The sequence below is a fragment of the Myodes glareolus genome, chromosome 18, assembly GCF_982192425.1.
Source record: "Myodes glareolus chromosome 18, mMyoGla1.1, whole genome shotgun sequence".
NCBI lineage: Eukaryota > Metazoa > Chordata > Mammalia > Rodentia > Cricetidae > Myodes > Myodes glareolus.
The window spans coordinates 37109121-37133436 of NC_142043.1; the positions used below are offsets into that span (position 1 = coordinate 37109121).

The 24316-nt window shown below is 44.1% G+C and overlaps 1 protein-coding gene across 5 annotated transcripts in view; it reads right to left on the reverse strand.

The window, feature by feature from the left end:
- Nucleotides 1-24316, reverse strand: part of Aff3 (ALF transcription elongation factor 3) — a 511084-nt gene that overhangs the window by 467225 nt on the left and 19543 nt on the right. For all 5 annotated transcript variants that reach the window (XM_087898095.1, XM_087898094.1, XM_087898092.1 and 2 more), the window contains exon 2: nt 6176-6304. In XM_087898095.1, coding sequence (XP_087754221.1) covers nt 6176-6196 — 21 coding nt within the window. In that variant the 5' untranslated portion in view covers nt 6197-6304. The remainder of the gene's footprint in view (nt 1-6175; nt 6305-24316) is intronic.

Sequence of the window (24316 nt, forward strand, 5' to 3'; positions counted from 1 at the left end):
TAAAATGATATTATGTTCTTTTATTGCCTTAATTTTGCCACCCAGGCTTTCTTCCCCCGCTGAACAAAACCTAGACAAATCTATTCCTAATTTTGAAATCCTATTTAAGCATAAAATAATCTAGTACTTCATACTGAGAAATGGATTTGCTGTTCATAACTTGACGGTTATTTTAACCTATATTACGCAGAAAGGCCTGTTGAGTTGCTAATCTGAAGTGTCATTGATTAGACATTCTGGCTCACAGGGACATTCTCCCAAAATAGATTCTTAGCATTTTATAACCCTCCTACATTCCACAAAGGAGAATCTGGAACACAGGAAGCAACCGTTTCCTCACACGTAATAGCATCTTCATTGTCATCAAAAGGCATCTGATTAAAACCCAAAGACATCCAGTGCGCATCCTTTCCTTTATCCCCACATCCCTGTCTCCCACGCCAGCACTCATCAGCTTCGCATCCTGAACTAACCGGCCTCCCCACCTTGCTTTCCTCAATCTATGCCACTCTCAGACGCCCTCCCTCTCCCCCGAGTGGCTGCCAGTCACTAAAAAAGAGTGGTCCGTCCTCTCCTTCCTGCTTCCTCCACACCGCCACCCACAATTTGGGAGGCAGGAATCTCCGAAAACGATTTCACCCTAGGGTCTGTTGAGGCCCCTCACCCCCTCATCCCCACTCCCACCCCCGTGCTCAGGGCAGGCGCATGCAAATGCCTTTAACCAATGAAAGCCTCCTCCATAGACTATATCGTCACTTTTAGCCAATGAGAATAAAGGTCAATCAGCTCCAGGAAACTCAGGACGCCTGTGCTTGGCGTTCCCCTCTTGCCTCTTGGGCCTTGTTTGTCTGTTGGGTTTTCGAGGCACGGTTTCTCTGTGTAGCTTTGAAGCGTGTCTTGGCACGCGCTCCGTAGACCAGGCTGGCCTCAATACCACAGAGATCCGCCTGCCTCTGCCTCCAGAGTGCAGTGATTAAAGGTGTGTGCAAGGGGAGGGAAGAGCCACAGAGAGAAGCCTCAAAATGTAAGATGGTACAAAAAAAAAAAAAAAAAAAAAAAAAAGGTCCAGGAACTTGAGTGCCAAGATGAGAAGTTTCTGGAGTCGTCTGACATATGCAAAGCCTTGTGGAAGCCTTAACGGGCCTTGTGGAAGCCTGCCCCGGGCTTGTTTCCTGGGAAGTAATCTGAAAAGTCAAGAGCATTGCTTGGCCATTGGAAGTGCCCTTAAGCTATTATGTTGCTGCGGCCTCCTCCTGCCTCTTCTGGCAGCATGACAGGAGTGCAATGGATCCTCATCCTGCCCCAGATAGTAACTTTTTTCTTCAAATAAGCATCACACTCCGTATGTCTACTTGCACTATTCCTTCCCCATGGATTCTCTTCCCTTCTATTTCCTCCTTGAAATTCTACTTCCTCAAGATGTATTTCAGCGCCACGAAGCCTCGCATAGTTTACTCTCTCAACAAGATGTGCCCATGCCCCCTCCAGTGGGCACTATCTGCTTTGTATTTCTGATATTTATGTACATAGCCATTCTGTAAACTCCTAAAGGACCTTCTCCTTTGTATCCCTCATAAAGGGGTCTCAAATTGCAGGCTTCAACCCACGAATGAGAAAGTTTTAAAAAGAAAAAATGCATTAGAAGATATCAGAATGCATCACACGTATGATGAATGGTATATCTTGGCACCCCTATTTCAGTTACATGTACTCATGTTCACAAGAGTACACATTTAGCTTCAATTTCAGTGTTAAACGTGTTTGTCAATGGTCTCAGTCCAAAACATTCTAAAGCCTGTAGTATCTCTCCAATAGTAATGCCTACTATGTGAACATTTACTGAGTTGGCCACACTGATGAATATGAAGCAACACATGCATTACGTTTTCTTTTGCCTATTTTAAGTTTTATTTATGTGGATGTATCTATGTGGGTGTATGCTGCAAATGCCCACGGAGACCAGCAGAGGGCACTGGATCCCCTAGAGCTGGAGATACAAAGTAATATAAGCTGCCTTGTGTGGGTGCTGGGAACTGAACTTAGGTCATGAGAAGAGCAATAAACATTGTTGACTGCTGGGCCATCTGTCCTGTGTGTTATAATGTCAGAGGTTTGGCTTTAAGGGGGTGTGGAGCGCCTGTGTGAAGGGAGGAATAGGGATGCTGGCTTGTGTGAAGTTTGTGGAGGTAAGAGACAGCGTTGAGTAATAGGCAAGCTCTTAATACTTATTATTTCAATCTTGATCAACTTTCTTCCTAGTAATGGAAAGGTGTTCGCATTTAGAGAAGAACAAATATGAGCTGGTTTTGGAAAGTTTTCTTCATTTGTCCAAACCATCTCATGATGACTCCTAATGGGTACAAAGTTGGGTAAAACATGGGTTGTGCATGTTGTTGTCTAGTTTTAGATTAGGGAGTCAAAAGAGTTTGTATTTGGGACTAGGATGGGTGGTAGAGGAGGCAAAGGCAAAAATTGAGTTTTTTCATTATTATTATTACTTTTTATTTATTACTTTTATATTTTTTAAAAGGTTGCCTTTGGAGGAGAGCTGACATAGTATCATCTTGACCAAAGGCGGGGGGGGGGGGGGAGTATCAAGATACTTTTTAGTGATCACAATGAAATTACCTATACTGTGTATTTTTTTTTTTAACACACAGAGCCTAGGCATCGTGAGATGATTTTGGCCAATTAGAAAAAGTTGTTTAGGTATCAAAATAAATAAGAGTATCTTCCCAGGGGGAGGGGGTTGGCACACACCTTTAATCCTAGCACTCAGAAGGCAGAGGCAGGCGAATCTCTCTGAGTTCGAGGCCAGCCTGGTCTACAGAGCTAGTTCCAGGACAGCTAGGGCTGTTATACAGAAAATGTCAGTCTCAGAAAAAAACAATCTGAATAAATAAACAAACAAACAAGCAAATAAATAGATAACAAGAGTATCTTGCTATTAACTTGCAACTCCTCTCTTCACAGATAGGTGTTTCTTGGGGGGGGGGGTTATGACAAAAGAAAGAAAGTGCCCAGTGGTCTTTATTTAAAATTTATATCTCTTTTCACAAATTAATTAAGAGGCATAAGTTCCTAACTCATAGTAGTCTGCTTTCAGTTTGTTGTTTTTTTTTTTTTAAAGATCAATATCATCTAAGGTTCTGGCCTTCTCTTTTAATATTTTGACACAACTTTAACTTGCAATCGTCAAGGTCTTACTTTGTAATTCTTTTAAAAGCCTCTCTTCATCAATTGGAATTTGCAGTATTCTGAAAAATGCATAAGATTGATACCAGAAAAGTGGGCCTTGAAGCTAATTCTTAATCAAGTCTGAACTGTGTGAACTCGGGCAGGCTACCTGATCGCTCCATCTTCAATTTCCCTGTCTGAAAAAAAAAAAAGACCAACAGCAGTACTTATTTTGCAAGTTTCTTGTTGAAGAACAAATGAGATAAAACATATGATGTACATGTCACTGATAACTCATACTGTTCGGTAAATATCAGTTTTGAAATATCTGCTGTCATTTTTTTTATCTCACTATAGTTACCAAAGAGTTTAAATCTATTTTCTCATCTACAAAATGAGAGTACTATCACATCACTTCAGAGATATTATCAGATTCAAACAAGAAAATATGAAAATATCAGACACACAGAAAGTAATCAAATGCACTAGGTGTGAGTGATGCATGTCTGTTACCCCAGAACTCAGCAGGCTGAGCCAGGAAGATTGCCTTGAGTTTGAAGCCATCCTGGTTTGCACACCAGGACCGTCTCTCAAAATCAAGCAAAAGGGGGAGAAAGGGAAGGAGAGAGCGGGAGACAGAAAGATTATTTTTTTTTAATTTTTGATCACTCGTGAACTTAAAAGTAAACTATAAACATAAAATCTTTAATAAATCCTAAAACTGAGTTAGAAATGCCATGCAAAAAGTGATATATCACTAAGAAAATGTCCAACACGTTTGAAATGTACACTCAAATAGTTTGGCTTATCTTCAACTTTACCTGAAGGTAAGCTTTCATAAATGTAAATTCTATATCCGCAAAATTAAACACTCTCTTAAGCCAAACTGTTCTACTATCAACAGTCAAGAAATCCTATGTGCTTTCATAAGCCATAATGTATACATACTGGAGTGTACAAAAGCTTTAAAAATGCTTTCAAGCTGTGGTATACGTCTTTAATGCTAACACTAGTGAAACAGAGGTAAACTGCTCTGTGTAGTTCGAGGCCAGCCCATTCTACACAGCAAGTTCCAAGACAGCCTGGGCTACGTTGAGAGATCGTGTCTCAAAATAAATTAAAATAAAGAAAGAACAAATAAATAATAACAATTTAGATGGGATAAAGTTCAGGTCAATTCAGCAGAAATTCTGTGACAGTGTTCGGGGTAATTTACTGGGGACTGAGGACGCAGCTTGAGTCCTCACCCCAAAAGGTCTATAGATTATCACTGATCATCTCAAAATACAACTTATAAACACCTACAGGAGTTCAATTTGAACCAGAAAACGGATAAAGCAGCAAAAAAGTATCTCAAAACAGTAAGTTCTTCCCTTTGACTACAAGCCTGCCTACATTTTAAAAAGCAAAAGTCGTCTTTAGAAAGACAGTTGTTATCTGGGAAGCTATTGAATTTGTGCCAGAAACCAACATTTCAAAAGGTAAACCTGTAAAATAATAGCTATCTGTAAATGAAAGGCTGGAATAACCCCAGGAACAGCAACACAGTAATTAGCAACTTTTATAGAGTAATAACATGTTCCATATTCTCTCTACACTAGCTCTTTGAAGTTGCCAGTGTAATATATACAAGTTTTATTGCATTAGAGCCCATCCTTGTGTGTTTTATAGGCGCTAGCATTATGCAGAGCAAGCTGGAGTCACCATCGGATCTTTTATAAGAAACTGCTCGATAATGCGCAAGCTTTGTGTCTAGTTTATTTTGTTACACCTGTCTTTAGGAAAATAAAAGTCACCGCGAGCCTAAATCACTGAAAAGAGCCACATGGCCACATACCATCGATGTATGAGCCATAAATCATAAAGCAGTTTAGCTTTTAAAATTGTGCATTGCATATTCATGTGCACACCACTTGCAGTTTTAGACACATGTGAACTCTTTACTGAATTAAAAAGAAGGAAACCGCTCCACAATCAGCGATTACCAGAGGCAGAACAGAGAGCAGTTAATACACTTGTTCCAGCAGATGTTCATCCCCGTAAATATTAAACATAACACAAGTTCCTCCAGGAATATACAAGCAGTAATTTTACCACCTGAATAGGGCTGGTTGGAAACATTTAAGAGGGTGGGGGGGGGGGCAATGTGAGGGATGCTGAAGCAGCCAATGAAATTTTTTTTTCAGACAACTGCAACTGGAATTCAATTGCTTCTACCTGTGATTTACCTACAGAAGCTCCCCAATGTGAGCATCCCAAGAATCGGGACTCCAAGTGCATTCCAGGCTGCCAGCTTTGAGCTTGACAAAAAGGGACCGGGGTGAGGAGTGACAAGGAGTTCAGTCCTGGGAAGGTGTGAAGAAAAGGTGCAAAGGAATTGTGAACCTCCGGGAAACGAGTCTCCCTGGACCAAGGCCTCTGGAATTCGGGTACGGAGACACACTGGCCTCCTGCCCCGGGTGTTCACTTTTCCATCTCGAGTGGGAGTGGGTAGGGCAGACGGAGGGAGGATGCAGGCGCCAAGACTCGGGGCATGCAGGGAACAGGCTAGAGAGCATCCTCTCAAAAGCACTTCGCAGCGGTACCAACTCTAGGGGGTCACAGGGGTGAGCCTGAGGTTCTCGGAGAGCTGGAAGGAGCACAATCCGAAGGAAAGGAGCTGAGAGGGGCTGCGGGATGAGGGATGGGTTCTCGGGCATCAGTGACACGTTCTAAAAATCGCTTCTTTTTCCCTCCACCGCTGCGCTCCTCCTCTGGCACCCAGACCACCGGCCCCTTGAGCTGGCGCAGGCAGCACCGAGGGGAGGGGACAGGGAGGGAGACCGACAAATTGACGGGAAGGCGGCCGTGCATCCAGCCCGCCAAGGCTGCAAGGAGCCGGCTAGGCGGGCGCCCCCGACCCACCCCACCCCCACGGCGGCGGGCACCCGGCGTCCCGGCCCAGGTGAGGGCGCGCGGGGCCGCCGCGGCTCTCTGAGCATTCAGCACCGGGACTTACCACAGCGACTCGAGGTCCCATTCCTGGAGCAGGGCTAAGTCGAAGCTGTCCATGGTGGGAGGTGTCAGCACCGCCGCCGCAGCCGCTGCTGTGTCCGCCGCCGCCGCCAAGGCTCGGGCCGCCCGCGCGCTGCAACGAAAGGCGCCCGCTAAGGTGCATCCCGGCCGCGCCCGAGCCGCCGCCGTCCGCCCGCCACCCTTCCCCGGCTCGCAGCGCCCGGCACCCCCGCGGCCCCCGACTCCCGGCCGGCCCGGCGTGTGGCAGCGGCCGGCGCACTCACCCGCTCGCCGGCTCGCGCGCAGGCACACTCGCTGAGAGCCGTGAGCTCGACGCGCCGCCGCCCCCTCCCGGCCTGCGCCCGCCCCTCAGCCCCTCCGCCCCTCCGCCCCTCCGCCCCTCCGCCCCTCCCTCGCGGCGGCCCGGCCCGCTGCAGCCGCCGGCGCGGTGCTCTGCGCCCGCCCGCCTCTTTCTCCTCCGGGAGGCGCGTGTGCGCGGGCGAGGCCGAGGCGCGCGCGCGTCGTGAGCCCCGCGCCGCGCCCGCCCCGCGCGCCCCTGCGCTCCCCGCGCTCCCTGTGCGGCTCCTCGGGGTCCCGCGCCCTCTCTCTTGCCCTGCCGCCGGCCTCCGGCTCGCCCTCACCCGCGCCCCTCCATCTCTCGTGACCCTCGGCAGCCCCAAGGGTTGCAGGGGACGTCCTGCGAGAGGGAGGGGACGGCGAGGAATGATGCTCTGCGGAGCCGGGGCCGGCCTGCCGCAGCCCCTTGCCTCCCGCCCTCGCCCTGGGTCCTGCGAGTACTTCCTCGGCCTTCGCGAATTAAGCGGAACCGGCGGGGCGCTGCCTCGGGTGGTGTGCAGCTTTGCAGACCTGGGGTGGATGGATGCTGGGAAGGAAATGCCCTGGCCGCCCCAGGCGCGGTGAGAGTTAACTGTGCAGCCCACGGCAGCGCCGAAAACAAATCGTTTCAAATATCTGGAGCCAGTAACTTAAGTGAAATAAAAGAGGAAGCGGGAAGGAAGCGTCTTCCAAGAAGACCTGCTCTCAGCAGCAGTTTGGCCTCGCGGGGTTTGGGGGGGGGGGGGCGAGGTATCCCGCTACCTCTCAGCTGGCCGGTCCCTGGAAACCAGCCTCCTTTCTTTTTATTTCATACTGGAAAGGCCTCTGGGTTTCCACTACAAACTTCCCGACGCCTCTCCTGTCTGCAGAGTGGCAGATTGTCAGCTGGAAGGATGATAAAGTACCACTGTGGCTTGTAAAAAAAAAAAAAAAATCAAGCCCTTGCTATTATTACTCCCTTGGTTTGAAAGAATGTTCCCTTCTCGCTCGTTATTATATACACTTTGAGAGTGGAAAGTGTAGATGTAGAGAGGATCTATAGTCAACTCTATGCTTCTGCTCTAAAATGAGGAACCCATGCGGGGGCGGGGGGGGGGCGTCCCTCCCCTGCTCTTGGCTACAGCTTCTGGGTTCCGGATTCCCCAGAATTCCTGAAGAGAGCAGCACCAAGTAAAGCTCACTGCTTTCACCAAACCCGCATGCTTAGAGGAAGCTTTTGCAGTGTGTTGCCCTTTGTTCCTTTTCTAGACAAGAAGAGCCACCGTGTGGGGCCGCCAAAAAAATTAGCCCCTTTGATAGAAATCAACCTAGGAGCACCTCTTCTTGACTTCATCCACACCTGAAGGAGAATTAACGAAGTTCGGGTCACAGAAAGTCAAAAGGTCACTTCGAGTTCTTTCCTGTCTGAAACTGGACCGCAAAGCTTTCGACCCTATCCTTTTCTTCCCCCAGCTTTGGAATAAATAGTTCTTCCTTTATTAACATCCAGAAAGAATGCGAAAATATCAATCGCTAAATGAAGGCAGAGTCTGCATCAAATCAGTCTGGAGGAATGGAATTGTTATTTTACAAGCCAACAACTTCCCTCCTTTACCTCCCCCCCCCCCTTAGTCGAAGGCTACAAAAGAACAAAGGGAATATGAATATAGGAAAAAGTACAGGTGTGAAGGGCTGGAGTCCAAAATCTTAGTCTACAGTGTATTTGGAGAAAAGGGGGAAAATCTGCCTTACAGATAACTACTTAGCATAAACCCTCTTGGAAATGTTTGCTCTGGCAAAAGTGAGCTATAGACATCACATGGAGACAGCCTTCCCAGGAACAAAGGCTGGGGATGGAGGGTGGAGGAGAGCGAGAGGGGAACGGCCCCTGTCTGGAAGAACTGCAAGTTCCAAGGCCTGAACAAGAAATGTGTCCTGTTCCTTGGGCTCCTGGCTGCAGCTGGGAATCTTCTCCAGAAAGGAGACCTCCGCCCCTGGCTTCCCTTCCCTTCCCACCACATCTGTTTATACAAAAGAGGCCGCTGAAGAACAAACAGAACCATGTTTACTGCGGGTCCCATGCCGTGCTCGAGGTTCAGGATACAGTTTCAAGCCTCCTCGCAGTCACTGAAGATAAATAGGTCCCAGAAAACGCAAGAAAGCAAGAGGGTTTAGAGCCTGGGAGAAGGTTTATTCATAAAACGTCTCTCCAAAAAAAGCTATGTAGCAACTGACAGATGTATATTTGAATTTCAACTCTGGGGCCTGATGTTTACATTTAAGTGTACTTGAGCCTAAAGTAATTTCACTGTGGGTACGTTTTAAATGTTTCTTCACAAATAATGTATTTTCTGTTTGGGAACTTTAACTGGAGGACAGATGCATTAGTGTTTTATTTCCGGTGGATGTTTCTGTGAATAGAACCCACTTGGAGAATGGGGGCTTTGGAAGAAGCCCAAAATGTTGTTGTAAATACTGTTTTTTGCCTACGCTATGATGGAAATAAATTGAAAATGAATACTTTTCCCTAGTAAAATGTAGACGAGTTAATGAGACTCGTTGGAAGAATTTACTATTTTATACTTTATGGAACCGTTGAGTGTCTGAACCAAATCAAGCACCTAGCCTAGTCAAAATTTAAACCTTGAGACAATGAAGACAAAAAGGTAGGGAAGGAAAGGGGGAAGGGACAGAAAAGATGGAGATGCTGGTACACTCTAGAATTGGAATGCCAGAACTAAAGGTCAAGGGGTTTGGATTTGTTGCGTTGTTGAGTTGTTGTTGTTGTTGTTGTTGTTGCTGCTGCTGCTGCTGCTGCTGCTGCATTTGGTAGTGAGTTTGGTTTTGTTTGAAGGTTTGGGGGCTTTTCTTTGCTTGGGTTTTGTTTAGTTAGTTTTTATTGTTTTGTAAAGAAGCAAGAGACTGCCTAAATTTAAAAATAATAATAATAATTGAAACTGTTGTAGCCTTTGTACATCCTGAAGACCCAAGGGACTTTTCTCCTGAGGGAGAAGCAACTTGTCCTACTGGGAGCTGAAGGGAACCACCCGCCCAGGAGAGGGCCACTGAGAAAGGACTACCGAGTTTCCCTGGAAAGCTGGCTGGCTTTTTGGTTGGCTGGTTTGTGCGAAATCCACAAAATAAAATGAATAAGAAATGGATCCTGCTCAACACAGTGCACACACGTGCTGTTGGCAAGGACTTCATCCTCATCCTGCTCCCCTGGAACTGGAAGCCTCCTGTATGCACCTAGAGGCAAATCTATGGCATCTCCCTGAGTTTTCCTTGCTCAAGAACCAGGAGAAACTTGGCCTAACATTATCAATTCATGACATTTTCAAGACATGACTGGAACTCAAAGATGGCTTTGGGGAAGCAGTACAATCAATCTCTTTCTCTCTCTCTCTCTCTCTCTCTCTCTCTCTCTCTCTCTCTCTGTCACACACACACACACACACACACACACACACACACACACACACACCATCATCATCAACATCATTATCATCGCCATCATAACCCTGCCATTCCTCTACAAAAGAGCTAGCTCTGTGGATGGCCTTCCAGGAAGATAACGGAGCCTCCTCAAGCTCTCCAGCCCGCCCTCCCTCTCCTCTCCCATCACTTCTCACAACACCAGTCTTTCCTAGTCCAGGGAAGCTGCAGATACCTCACTCAATCAGCTTCTCCTTCCAGAGGCTTCCAGGGTGTTTGTAACTCTATCAAGGATTTGCAAATAACCCCTCCAGGCTTTTTGCTTGCAAATTAGATGTTAATATGCCAAGCCCCAGGACAGGATAGATTTTTAAATCTAGCCAGGAGCTCCAGTGTCCTCAGGTCTTTCCTTTCCTCTTCACAGGTAGCTCAGAGGTGGCTCTAGCCAGGGATCCAAGGTACCTTTCTGGTTTTTTTCCCCCTTATTCTCCAGGTCCTGAGCAGATGGTGCGGCTGTGCTGGCTGTCATCACTCCTCCTTTGTTTCCATGGAAACATGGGGCAAAGGGACCATCTCTGCCTTGGGCTCCCTGACAGTATCCTCTAGTTAAGAACTTCACTATGGCCCCTCCTCCTTACTTTCCTGCTGTCCAGAGTTTTGTAGAATATTCTGGGCCACGGACAGCCAGGGCCATTTCAGAGATCCTCTGAGAGCATACTCCCTGCGAACGGTTGTAAATTGACTGGAAAAGGGAAGGGGGAGGGAAGCCAATATCCTAGTCAGGTGGCTGAAGCCAGTTTGGGATGGCAACATATATGGATAATCTGTCCGCTCAGCCACCCTCCACAATGGCTGAGAATTGCCCAGATGTCAAATCCGATGCTTCTAAGGTTTTGTCTGTTGTCAGACAACGGATATTTATCAAGTGTGAGTGTATGATTGAGGTTTTACACAGTACTCACATCCTACCACCTGGAAATGTGCATTCCATTATTTTTTTTTTTTTTAAGAAAACCAGGTTTTCCCTAAGGAATGCACTTTCTTCAAAGTTTCCAACATCCTCCTGGCTACATAATTCATTTATATAGCCACTAAGACATTAATTAGATTCAGAAGTCCGTGGAAACAGCGGAGCTAGGCAAGGTCAGAGGGCAAGCAGGGCAAAGAAAAGAGAGGGGGAAATGACCCCTGGGAGAGGGCGAGGAAGTGGAGGGAAATTTTTCATGCCTTTCAAGTATCAAACAAGACAAAGGCAATTTCAAAACGTGGTCAACTACCATAGCACTTTTTAGAAAATTAAAGTATTGCCAAACTTAGAGTCTGTTAATGTTAAGAACAGAAGTTGATTTGCATGATAGTTCTATGCATATACATCTTTAGTGTTATTGTTTCTCATAAGCTGCTACAAAGATTGGAGGGGGGGGACTTCATCTTATCATATTTTTAAAAAGAAAAGCCAAGGCAGTCACTCCTACTCAGAGAGCAAATACAAACAGAAAAGACCATTTTTTCATAAAAGTGTACAGTTACCACAGTTCACGTATTTCATGTCGCACTGACTGGCTGGCAGGCTAATCCATCATTTCGTGATATGAGAAGAACAAGAATCAACCACCCAGACTAAACCATAGTATTTCCGCTGGCTCTTTGGCGTACTTCTTCAAGATGCACACCGGGCAACTTTGCAAGATTCAAGGCCTATGAACTTGCTTGGAGTAGTGGGTAACTAGCCCTACAAGAGCAAGCATCTCTACCCACTGTCAATGGATCCTGTTCTGCATATCAATTCCATCTCATCCTCCCAAAAGCACATAAGGTATGTTGCCATGGTTTTCCTTTGCGAGTGAGTACACTAAAGAACAGATAAGTGTCACTAACCAAAGCATGGCAGATTGGGGATCAGATCTGGTAGCCACAACACCATATGCCGCCCTGTAGCTTTTGCCTTAATTATCTATAGCATCAGAGCATCCCCATGCTCACAGGTGCTTAAATAATGAATGTAATGCAGACCCAGTCAAAAGCCAAAGAAAGCCCTCTACCCTGCTCTGGGGTTCTCCTTCCCGCCAGCTCCGTCTTGGAGATCTGCCATAGCACAGCATCAGTGAGACTCTCACTCTCTCCGGGCTCAGGAGTCTTCCTCTGCAGCAGGATAGACTGGATGGTCTTTGTCTCTGTCAGTTTTCGTCCCTGACGATTCTAAAATGCAAGCCTTCTGGTTTTAGTTGTTCTTCCTGAGTTCTGCCAGACAGGCCTCCCTGACATGTGTCAGGGGAACCATAAACCTTTTCTTATTTAAAGGTAAGACCTCCCGTTGGCCTGTAACCAATCTCAAGGTGTTGTTTTGTTCTAAGCAGGATTGCCGGGCTGTCTGTTGAGTGTTAACAGACAGCAAGAACAGTGTGTCCAGGAGGAAGGGACTTGGGTTCCACCTGGGGGTGGGGTGCAATATGGGAGAGAAGTCACAACATGATTGAGGGTACTAAGTCCTTCCTTCAGTACAGGAGACATGCTCGTGTAAATGTGATGGTCCTCAAGCAGCCTCCCGGGGCCAGTGATGGCTCCCAGCCTGAAACCAGAGATGTTTCAAATTGTATCTTGGGGCTATCAATAGAGAAAAGGACAGTATAAGGCCCACATAAAGTCCTTGGAATGGAGGCATCCTCCATAGCTTAGCGTCCATGCCGGAAGTCTTCTCAAGAAACAGAGAGTAAAGCCTACCTCACCACAGCCAGGCACAAACAAGCAAGGCAGAGGCTGCCAGTTGCCTGGCCTATCTGCCCTCCTGCTTAACACCAAAACTTAAGTCTGGTTTGGAGAATGAAAGTCTGGCTATGGTTGTAGGTGGATACAGTTAGATACAGTTAGATACAGTTAAATCACTGTATTTCCAGTCTTTCTTACCAAGAACTGAACACATGGATGGGGGAGGACCTTGGACTTCCCAAGGGGCAGGGAACCCTGACTGTTCTTAAGACTAGAGAGGGAGAGGGAGGTGGGGAGGGGAAGGTGGGGAGAGGGAGGGAAAAGGGAGGTGGGGAAGAGGTGGAAATTTTTAATAAATAAGTAAATAAATAAAAGATGAGAAAAAGAACTGAACATGTGACACAATTCTGACCAATGAGATATGAGCTTATGCTTGCTACAGTTTCCCAGAATGGTCTTTTACTTGGAATGGATACTACCCTTTCCTCTAGGTGACTTCCTTCTTCCTGTCCAGAATTCAGTCTGAGGCTTGAGAAGAAGCAGCTGCTGTGAACTTTAAAAGCCAAAGCAGACACTAATGTGGCAGATCAGAAGTTAAAAGGATGCCAGTTCCATGTTTCTGTCTTCCTTCAGTTGTCCGGTCTTCCGGGACAACTCTGACTGCCTGACCACCAATATCTGTACTTTCCAAAGCATAGTAAGACCTCCTGTGAGTGAGTCACTCCTGTCATGCTTTGATCATTGTAGCTGACTGATTAGAGAAGCCACAGCTCCCTGAGTGTACCGCACACATTGTAGCACAGGTCTACCAAGTGTCCCAGCTACCAAGTGACCCAACAGGAGCAGCTGTGCCAAAGAGCCAATTGTGACCTACAAAAGACAATGATTGCTTCCTTAAATATGATCTTGCCTTCTGGGCTCATTCCGGTTGTAAGAATGTCAATTAATAAGAAACTCATGCTCATTTGTCCCAAGACTGATTAATCCGGCTCCAGTATTTGTGGAATATTCCTTATTATTAGTTGTTCTTTATTTCCACATTATTTATTAACCAGGTTAAGTTATTGTTACAACCTCACAGGGATACTGAAAGATCTCAGTTATGGAAAACAGTGAAGGAATAATAATAGGCAGGCTTTCTTGTGTTTTTGCCACATTCACAAAAATATGCATGCTTCAGACTTTGCTATTGTTTCTACCAATAAACTAATTACCACTGTATGAAACTCGTTTACTTCAGAAGGAGTTTAGAAAAACAGCTAATTAAGTACAGTATTTTGAAATTTAAACTGCATTACAGGGTTAGACCCCTATAATGAAATTGCAGAAGCTTGAAAGTAAAGAGGAAACCCTAGCAAGCTCTCTGTAGCTAGTGGCTAGCCTCCTACAGGATTCGGCATCTCTCCCACGCCAATGGTGTCTGCAACCTTGGGGTGAGCATTTCTAACGATACGGAGCTGCCTCTCTCAAAACACCCCCTATACCATTTCTGAGGAGCTCCAGCCTGGCTAGGACCACACTTGGCCTTATGTTTATGGGACGCACATTGATTTCTCTGAGTTTTCCTAGACCGTCACTAGACGATAGTAAGCACGGCAGCTCAGCATTCAGTCTCCCCGGAGCCCTCCTGTCAATCTTCCGTACAACCCTGAGTCTATTGGTTCCTATGATCTTCTCAGCACTCTAGCAGAGAGAAGTCCCTGGGGATGTCATACAAAGAAACAGAGCTGGACACCGGAGTGGGAGAAACCCCAATTTCTTGCTTTCTTGAGAGAAGAGCGCTTCAGACAGAAGCTGGAGCTGACCTAAGAAGGAAAATGCTCACCAGAAGAGAGGGAGGCAGGAAAGTACTGAGGAGGGAGATACCTGACACTCTGATGGTCCCCAGGGAGAAGCCACACAATGGGTAGTAGAAAATAGAGGGAGATTGTGGGAAGAGGTTGGCAGTGAATAGTGGAGGAGTCTCTTAAAACTCCATGCTAAAGAGCCAGCCCTGGCTATCTACAGAAGCAACAAAAGCAAGGGCAGCCCCCAGTGTTCTCTCATGGTTCCTCCTCTTCTCTAAAGCTTGCTATAATTCTCTCTGCTTTGCACAAACAGTCACAACAGTACCAATGTAGCATTGGTTTGGGCTTAGGAGAACATAGAGGGAAAAGCATCCGCTTGGACCTGAGAGAGTCTCAGCTGAGATGCAAACGCCCTCGCCCCTGGAGGAATGCAGCCCCAAGTCAGGTCTGTACTTACAGGGATGATTTTCCAGGCACAGGGCATGGGGTCAGGTCCCAAGGGAATGGTCAATGACCACACGAGTCATTGCAGATATTGATTTCCCACATGAGCACGGAGAGCCTAGGATGTGTTAAGTAATGGGTCGAGAAAGGAGATAAGGAGACATTCGAAGTTAAAAACAAACAAACAAAAGCCTCAGTCAGAAGGATCGTATCCATACACCCTTATTCACTCACTCATCTTTGAATTTAGCAAATATTTATGGAGCCAGAGAAGCAGCATCAAGGTTAGCACCATAAGTAAGGCAGATGCGTTCTCACCAAGGAAGCTAGATTCGGTTATGTTATAATGCATTCAGACTATGATGAGGGAGGTACATGGACTCGGGAATCCATGTATGAAGACTGGCTTATTTGTATTCCAAATCAAGAACTGACTCATTTGGGAGGGGGTATGGAAAGAGAACAAACCACGTACATGGCATCCCACGGTACATATCAGTCTGCTGGGCAGAGGAATGTCTAAGGTACCGTGAAGGAAAGAATGGGTGGGAGAGCACTGGAGTTTTAACATAAGTAAATATATTAAATTATAAATATATATTTATGTAAAATTATAAAAATATATTTAATAAATAAATAATATAATGAAAGCTAACATCTGGATCGATCAAATGGAATAAAGGTCAATGTGAACAGAGTGCTATAATGATAGACGAGTTTTTCCAGGCAGAAGGAAAAGCACATGACAGCCATCAGACGCCAGAAAGCAGCAGGCCATGGATCCCAAAACAGAGAAGGCTCTATGTGATCAGAACATCACCGGAGGGTGTGGAATGGGCAAGGATGAGAGTAGACCAAGTGCAGCATCGCAGAGAATGGAGGAGAAGAAACGGCACCAAGACAAGACGAGGCATCAGAGCCAGGTGGTGGAAAGTCTTTCTGGGGTGTCGCAAAAATGTTGGTCGTGAACAGGAAACAAGCATCAGAGATTCTACAACATAGTAAGAGAACTCTCGGCTGCCATAGCCGTGAAGACTACAGAGCTGAAAGAGGAAACAGCTTCTGAGAAGGCAGAGAAAGTGTTTCAGGAGCATTAGAAAAGTGGCTGTTTATATTATTGTTGTTGTTATTATTATTATTCGTTTTGTTTTAAGCTATAAAATCCAGAAAGTCAGTCTGAAACCCCCTTCCTTAGGCACAGAACTGGCTGTCTCATTAACAGCCTACTGCAAAATGAAAGTGTAGCATCTTACTCATAAATTATGAAGAATGTCCAAATACTGACAGCAAGCTCTAAACTAAGACAAGGTCCTCCTGAGTAGGAGCCCTATAACTGCTAAGGTTATACACCCAGGCAGCTGCTCCATTCTAGCAGTCCTGGTGACACCCTTCTGCTCTCGCGCCTTTTCACTGGCTGAGTGGGTAGATATTGACTCCTTGGAGCCTGGAGTCATAAGGGCCTCCAAGCAAACTCGGAGCTCAGCCTTGACATCATTCCATAATTGAAAATTCTTTTCTTTTCTGATTATATTGCTGACAGATACCTAGGGAAGCACAAGCCATAAAGAACAGCATCTGAAGGAGAGGGTAGGCTCAATTTTAAATACCCTCCATTTCCCCTCACTTTTCAATGAAAATCCTCAAAAACCACTTTTGTTTGCTAAACAAGATGATAGAGATGCAGGTGAGGGAAACTGAGGAAAAAGGGAAATGGCTACACAGTATGAAAAATCTGACTTGGTCGGATTGAGATGAGAAGGGATGAGATTTGGGAGAACTATTTCGGGAGAACTTCAGAGTCTTGTAATACACGGCTGTCAGGTTTTCCGTCTTCCTAAAGAGTGAAAACAACAAACTGGAATCAGGCTTAGTCTCAGTAGCACGTGTGAGGCCCTGAGTTCAATCTCCAGCACCACTAAATAAATACATTATAAATAAAACATTAAAACACCATTCACTCATAAAGATTTAGGGAGCCCTATGTAAGGTGTGAGGTGAGTGTATGTTGAGAGGACTGGTTCTCAGGTCTTTCTGCAGATTAGATTTTCCAGGAGGACAAATTTCCAATGGCTTGCCCCACCCCAAGATACTTAATTAGTGTGAGCTGGTTTGAGGGGTCCCTGCCATGGGAAAAACCATCACACATAAGCGTTCAGGTATTTTTAGTCTTCTGGCCTTTGTCTAAGTCCTTTGTGACTGCTCCATTTTTATTGGTCTGTTTGTCTATATGTGTTTAGTACTGTCACGTTCTAATAAACACCAATGGCTTGTAGAACCACGATGCCCACCTTCTTTATCATTTGCAATATGCCATGCATTCCTACTCTATTTTGTTACCATCGGGGTGGTTTGAAAGAAAATGGTCCCCAAAGGAAGTGGCACTATTAGGAGATGTGGCCTTGTTGGAGTAGGTGTGGACTTGTTAGAGGAAGTGTGTCATTGTGGAGGTGGGCACTGAGGTCTCCTATGTTCAAGATACTGCCCAGTATCTCAGATCACTTCCTGTTGCCTACAAGATAAAGGACTCTCAACTACTTCTCCAGTGTCGTATCTACTTGCCTGCTGTCCTTCATGTCCCAGCATGAAGATAATGGAATAAACCTCTAAACTGTAAGTGAGACACCCCAATTAAATGTTTTCCTTTATGAGAGTTGCCGGGGTCATAGCGTCTCTTCACAGCAATAGAAACCCTCACTAAGATACCATCATTGTTTTAAAAGCAGTGTCTCGAGTTACAGACATGCACATATATGCATGTGTACAAAAATGTCTGTTTGCCTCTTAACTGAATTGATGTGAGTATCTAGATGTGTTCAGTCTTCTGGTGTCCAAGCAGATCATGTCTGTGTTTATTTTGGTTTCCTTTTATTTATATCTGCAATGTTTAGTGATTTGTTTGCAAAGAGATTTAAATATCAGCCTGACTTACTTCCTAGGTGTTTGATTAAATTGACCTATTCATTCTGATAATCCATTGTAGATTCAGTTTTATTTTCTATACACACAATAGTGGAAGTATGTTATTTGTAAACGTTGGCTGCTTTCCTTGGGAAACTTATACCTTCGTTTATCTTTTTCTTTCTTTCTTTTTTAACTTATTTGTTGATAACTCACATTTGAATGCAAAACAGTGATGGTGGCCATAAAAGCTATGAGGTTTACAGCAACAGCTGTGGGAAGTATTCCTTAGGAGTTGCTAGTCGAGGGGGCCCTAGAGGGCTCCTATACAAGGCATGTGTGTCCCTGCATTTCTCTTGGTTGCCTACACTGATAGATGATAAGACCCTATTTCTGAGGACACCACACAACTTGGATGAGAAATTCAGGTAGAACCAAGCTGGATGCTTCCTTCTTGCCAGTTAGCCATCATAGTCCCAGAAGGTGCCATGCAGGGGAAAACAAAACTTTAAAGGTTTTACCCAGCTATGACCCCTATGAAGTACAATACCAACCTGCCAAGCAGTGGCACAACTGCCAAGGGAATAATCAGCCATTCTTTGGATTTGGGGCCCACTCCATGGGAAACAATCCATACGTGCTACCGCAAACCTGCAGGCAAGGTCATAGGCCCTTCAGGGGGAACTTACTTCTGTTCTTCAGCTCAACGACACAGCATTGAGCTGCCTTTTAGAAGGCATTTGTATAAACATTTGTATCCATAGACCCTCTCGTCTTTAATCAGAGAAGCCTCTCTTTTCTAATGTGAATGCCAAGGTTCATGGCTATACAAGGTCCTGAGACTACATGACAGTTAAGTGTTCAGCACTAAGGAAGATAATTGTATTATTCCCTCTAAAGCCCAGGGAAGATGGGATAGAAAGAATGGAAGATCTAGAAGACAGGGAGAAGAGTTATGGAATGCCATCCTCTGGGCATGACATGGTCATTGCAATCACAAATTCTTAACAATGGTAGCTGCCTGCACTGAATCTATAAAGAATGGGCCGGTCAACAGCCAGGCAAGAATGAGGAACAGACCCAGGAGACCAGATGCCTCCCTGCTAAACTACTTCTGTGGACAGACTCAGGAAAAGGGAGTGTCACTGCCCCATCATTTGTGGATATAACTGGTCCCCCCAGCAGGCTCCAAAGGATAGTTTTAAATCAATGGTCACACCGATGGTGTTAGTTAGACTCAACGGGTCCAAACACCAAACCAAAAATCAAGAATCTGAGAAAGAGACAGGTAGGAAGGAATGGATATTGATAGGCATTGGAGGAAAATAAGAAACAGTGGGGGAAGAGAGGGACCAGGATACATGATGAATGAAATCATCAGAGAACTAAGCTAATTAATAGCATTATGAGTGGATATGGTTCTTTCTGGACCTTTTGTCAGACGAAGGGATTTCCCATCTATTGCTCATTTGTGAAATTTACATCTATTTACTTGCTTTAGTAAAATGGATTGATGGTGAATTTTAGAGGAAAAATTTTTATGCTGTTAGTTGAACCGATTATACTACATGACTCCATTTTACTATTCGTGGTCAAAGAAGTGAATTACACGACCTAATTTTCAAAATAAAAAAAGAAAGTCCTATATTCATGAAGTAGGCAAAAATTGTTGCTAAGGCAGCATTCCACTATTCTTGTCTTTGTCACTAGATTCAATTTGTGCCAGGCGGTGGCGGTACACGCCTTTAATCCCAGCACTCAGGAGACAGAGGCAGGGCGGATCTCTGTGAGTTTGGGGCCAGGCTGGTCTACAAGAGCTAGTTCCAGGCCAACAGGCTCCAAAGCTACAGAGAAACTGGTCTCAAAAAACAAAAACAAAAAAACAAAACAAAACTAAACAACCATATCTGATATTAGCCTTATTAAGTGATCATAATTTTCTTATTTGGTCCTGGGTCTTTTAAAACTAGACAGTTTACCTTATTTTTTTAATCCTTGGAAGGAGTTACATTTTTCTGGAATGATTTTAAATAAAAAAATTAATAGTATTCACCAGTAAAATCATCTGAGGCTGGAGTCCTTTTAAATCTTTAAAAAGAAGATTTTAAATTATAAATTGAACTTTTCAATACTTTTAATTTTATTTTCTATTATTTTTGATGTTGCATGTCTCAGAAATACACATAAAATCGTGAAATTTTTCAAATTAATTGCCCTAATATCTTTTTAATAGTAACAGGACCTGTGGGCATTCCCACCCGCCTTTCTTAACATGTCTTCTTTGTGGCTTTCTTTCCCCGCTTTGTTAGTCAATTGTCATTGCAACAAGCATGCAAGATAACTAACTTTAAAAGAAGAAAATATTTAATTTTGCTTGCAGTTTCAGAGGCCCATGGTGCCTCAGCTCCGCTCTTCTCTGTCTGCAGCAAGGTATGTATCATGGCAGGGAGCCTGGGTTAGAGGAAAGCGGTCCCTTACTGTGGCCGCAGAGCACAGAAAAGGAAAAGACCAGCCTCTCAACAGTCCCTTCAAGACCATCAACCTTGTGTCATGACTTCCTTCCCCTAGACTGTACCTCCTACAGCACCATGGGCCATTGGGGAACATTCAAGATCCAAGTGTCAATAGAACACTATCCTTATTACTATTTCTAAAGAACCACCTCCTAGGTTCTTTGCTTAAGGCTCTGTGTGTTTGTCTTCTATTTTATTTATTCTGCTCTCATATTTATAATACCTTTTATTTGACTCTTAACTGCTGATTTTTGTTTTTAATTTTATTTATAGATCTGGATGTATGACTTGTTGATGTATAGCCTTTTGTTGTTATTATATCTGTTAATTTTCCTCTACGCACAGACAAAAAGAAGTTATAAGTTATCTTTCTTTATGTGTATGTATGTGTGTGTGTGTACCTGCGTGCACAGATACCTGCAGAGGCCAGAAGAGGGTACCAGATCCTCTGGAATTGGAGTTACAGGCTGCTGTGAGCTGCCTGTGTGGGTGCTGGGAACCAAGCCCAGGTCCTCTGCAAGAGCAGTAAGCACTGTTAGCTGATGAGCCACCTCGCCAGTCCCGAAGCACAGATTTGAGGTACAAAATTTTCATCACCATTTAGTTCAAAGTACAATCGTTTCTAATGTCTATTGTGACTTTTTTGACAGATGAACCATTTATTCAATAGTGCATTTCTTAATTTCCAAATGTAGACTTTTCTAATTTTCTTTTTGAAAATATCTCACAGTTCAATTACATTTAACTATAGAGTATACATACCCCTGTCTATCATTTTGATACTCTAAAATGTGTTGAAACTTCCCACAGATATTCAATTTTGTAAAATGTTCTTGTGTTTTAAAAGTATATGCATTATGCTGTTGTTGGTATGATGCTTCTTACATGTTTATCAATTGTGTATTCACATTCTTTTGTGCAGATTTTGTCTACTAGAGCTATTTTTTTTAAGTTTGGTAAGATTTCTCATTGCAATTAGAAGTTTCAATTTTTTTTCTTTATATAGTTGAAGCCATGCTAGTAGGGGATTTATACTTCTATTTTTTTTAGCCCTTTCATATCTTTATATTAAGAATGTTGCTTATAAAGAGAATGGGTGATAAAGCCAACCAATCTGTTTTAAACCCTTCCTATGATTCTATCAGCAGTGTGACCTTACGTGGCTTCAACTTTCTTGTTCTCCTCCCATTGATAAAATTGGGCTAATGATTATAGCTTTTTTATTGGCAAATAAGTGCAATAATATTACAAAGATATATCTAGCATAAGCACTCACTTAATGAAAACTACTTTTACTGGACTGGAGCCATTTAAATGTTTGGTAATGCCTGCCAAGATAAACACTCCTAGGTTATAAACTTGTGTTGCTGGGAATTCCTGCTTGGTAATGCATCCAAGTCCTAGCAGTGGTTAGGAGACACCACCCAGGGGCCCACTGGAATACTTCCTAGCCTTCTGGGGTCAATTACAAGTAAGTGAGGGAAAGTCTGGTATTGTCTGCATGTAGCCTTTGAGCACCCAGCCTGGTAGAGATGTGTGACTCTTACCTCCCTGTTTCAGTTTTTACGAATGTCTTAATTGTTTTCAGGGACTTTTTACTAGCTTCCTCTTTCCCCACAGGTAAGGCTTAGGTGCAGAGTGAAAAGGTCCTGTGATTAACCTCCAGGGCTCTGTTGTTAAAGTTCTTTAAGCTGCCAGGCCCTCTTTTACATGCCCAGAGATTATTCGCTCTTTCAGAGACCAATTCCCACTGCTGGCTTTTAAAAGCAGGTCCATTGAGACATCAGTAACTAGGCATCCTCATTGACCCCATGCTGCGCAATTCCTAACCTGGTCTTGACCCCAGAGTCAAAACCCTGTGAAAAGTCAATAAAAGCAGCAAACAATCTTGTGTTGTTCTTGGCAGACTTTCCCAAACAATGAAGGAGTTTAACAATAGTTAATTGTGGCTTAATAGTTGCTAACAAGCATTGAGTGTTAACGAAGTGGCAGGTCATATAGCAGCCAAATGAGGTAGGCACTGCCATTAGCCCTGTTCTACAGGACAGCCACTGTGTTTTACAGGGACAAATTATTTAACCCAAGGCTACAAACCAGCAATGGGGTTGATGGCTACTCTATGGACTCCCCAATTGAGTATTAAGTTGAGAAACCTTAAATTCTCAGCCAATGACAGAAGAAAGTAATGGAAGGTTTTGAAGGACTTTCCCACAAATTAATAGATAGATTGCTAATAGCATCTCTCTGTTAAAATGGAGTCCTTTTACTTCTGTAGACTATCCAGATAAGGATGGGGTTGGAGGACCTAATTAAAACAGCAGTAAATATCAAAAAACAGCCCATGGGAATAGAAGAAGAGGAGTCTAGCTATTGATGGTTATCATCCAGTCGTGTAGGTGATGATGTCCAATAAATAGTCTAAAGCAGAAAGCATTGTTAGATCTTGATAAGAAGCTTCTCCGAGTGGCTCACAATTGATGAAATGGAAAGCAACAAACACTCTTGTAAATGTAGGTCTGTGAATAATTACCTTCTAGGGACAAGCAGGGCGCAGAGGGATGAATTTGATTAAAGTGCATTGTATACATGTATGAAAACATTGTAACGAAACCCATTATTTTGTACCAGTAACAGGTATGCTAATAAAAACGTCTGGATCCAACTAGAACGCATATTCCCGCAATATCTCTGACTGGTCATAATTAGTAGGAAACTATATTACAGGTTCTGCCCATCCCCTTAAGGATTCCAACCCCAACTCAAGGCTTGAACTCAACTTCTGAGTCCTTCTAGTTTTTAATCCTCTGTTAGGTAGGCAGCAAGCAAGCATTTTCCCTCATTCTGTGGGCTCCCTCTGCACTGGATCAGTTATTTCCTTTCTGTGCAGAAGCTTTTCAGTTCCATGTAGTCACATTCAGAGGTGTAGAACCAATTTTGTGTATGATATGAAAGCAGAGCATAGAATGAGAAAAGCGGGGGGGGGATATGCATGATGAATACGGTCAAAGTACATTACACACTTGGAGTAAATTGTCTTTGTGAGACCCATTAATGTGTAGAATGACTACACACCAACAACAACGATTAACTTACAAACTGTAGGTTAGGGACTGCAGGGATGGCTCTGTGGTTAAGAACACTTGCTGTTCATGCAGAGGACCCCATTATGTTCCCAGTATCCACACTGCAGCTCACAAATCCTATGTCGCCTCATTTTCAGGGTACCCCACATTCCTTCCAGCCCCCATGGGAACTGCATGGAAGTGGTGCGCTTACACACATAAATTAAACCTAAACAAATCTATTTTTAAAACTAAGTCAGGTATGACAGATGGCCCATGCCTTTAATGCCACCACATGGGAGGCAGAGGCAGGCAAATTTCTTTGACTTCAAGATCAGTCTGGTCTAGCTAGTGAGTTCCAAGTCAACCAAGGTCAGCTCCTTAGTGATGAGACCTTGTCTCAAGAGGAGGAGGAGGAAGTTGATAAGGGAAAGAAAAGAAAGGTTTGTAGGGAAGTTTTTGAAGAAATGGCCATAGAATAGAGGCAGAGAATCTGGAGGGGTGGAACAATGAAGTTGCCCCGTCAAAGCCATAAAAACTGAACACGTAAGCTTGTCTTGGAATGACAGGATCCAAGTTTTGACCCAGGTGTGAGTGAGTGAGAACAAGTGTTCTCTGAAGAGGAGAGAAAAGCAAAATGGTTCTTCAATATGTTAACTCAATGTTTCTCAAAATGTGATTTTTTTCCCCCTCAGCTGAGCATTTCCCAAAATACGAATTTCCCAAATTTTAAATCCCTTCGAGATTCATGACTCATATTACAATGAAAGGGCCAAGAAGGTCAAGCAAAGGAAACCACTTAACTTCACCAACCTCAGAGTGCATCAGTCTTACTTGGCATTGTATTGCTTTACAAGAACATCTGTTACTATCTCAGAAGACAGAGGGAAGTGGGAATTTGAGAAACTACTGTTGAATTCCCTTGATGATGACTAAATGCTTTAAATATATATATATATATATGAGCAATTTTTCTAATAAAATC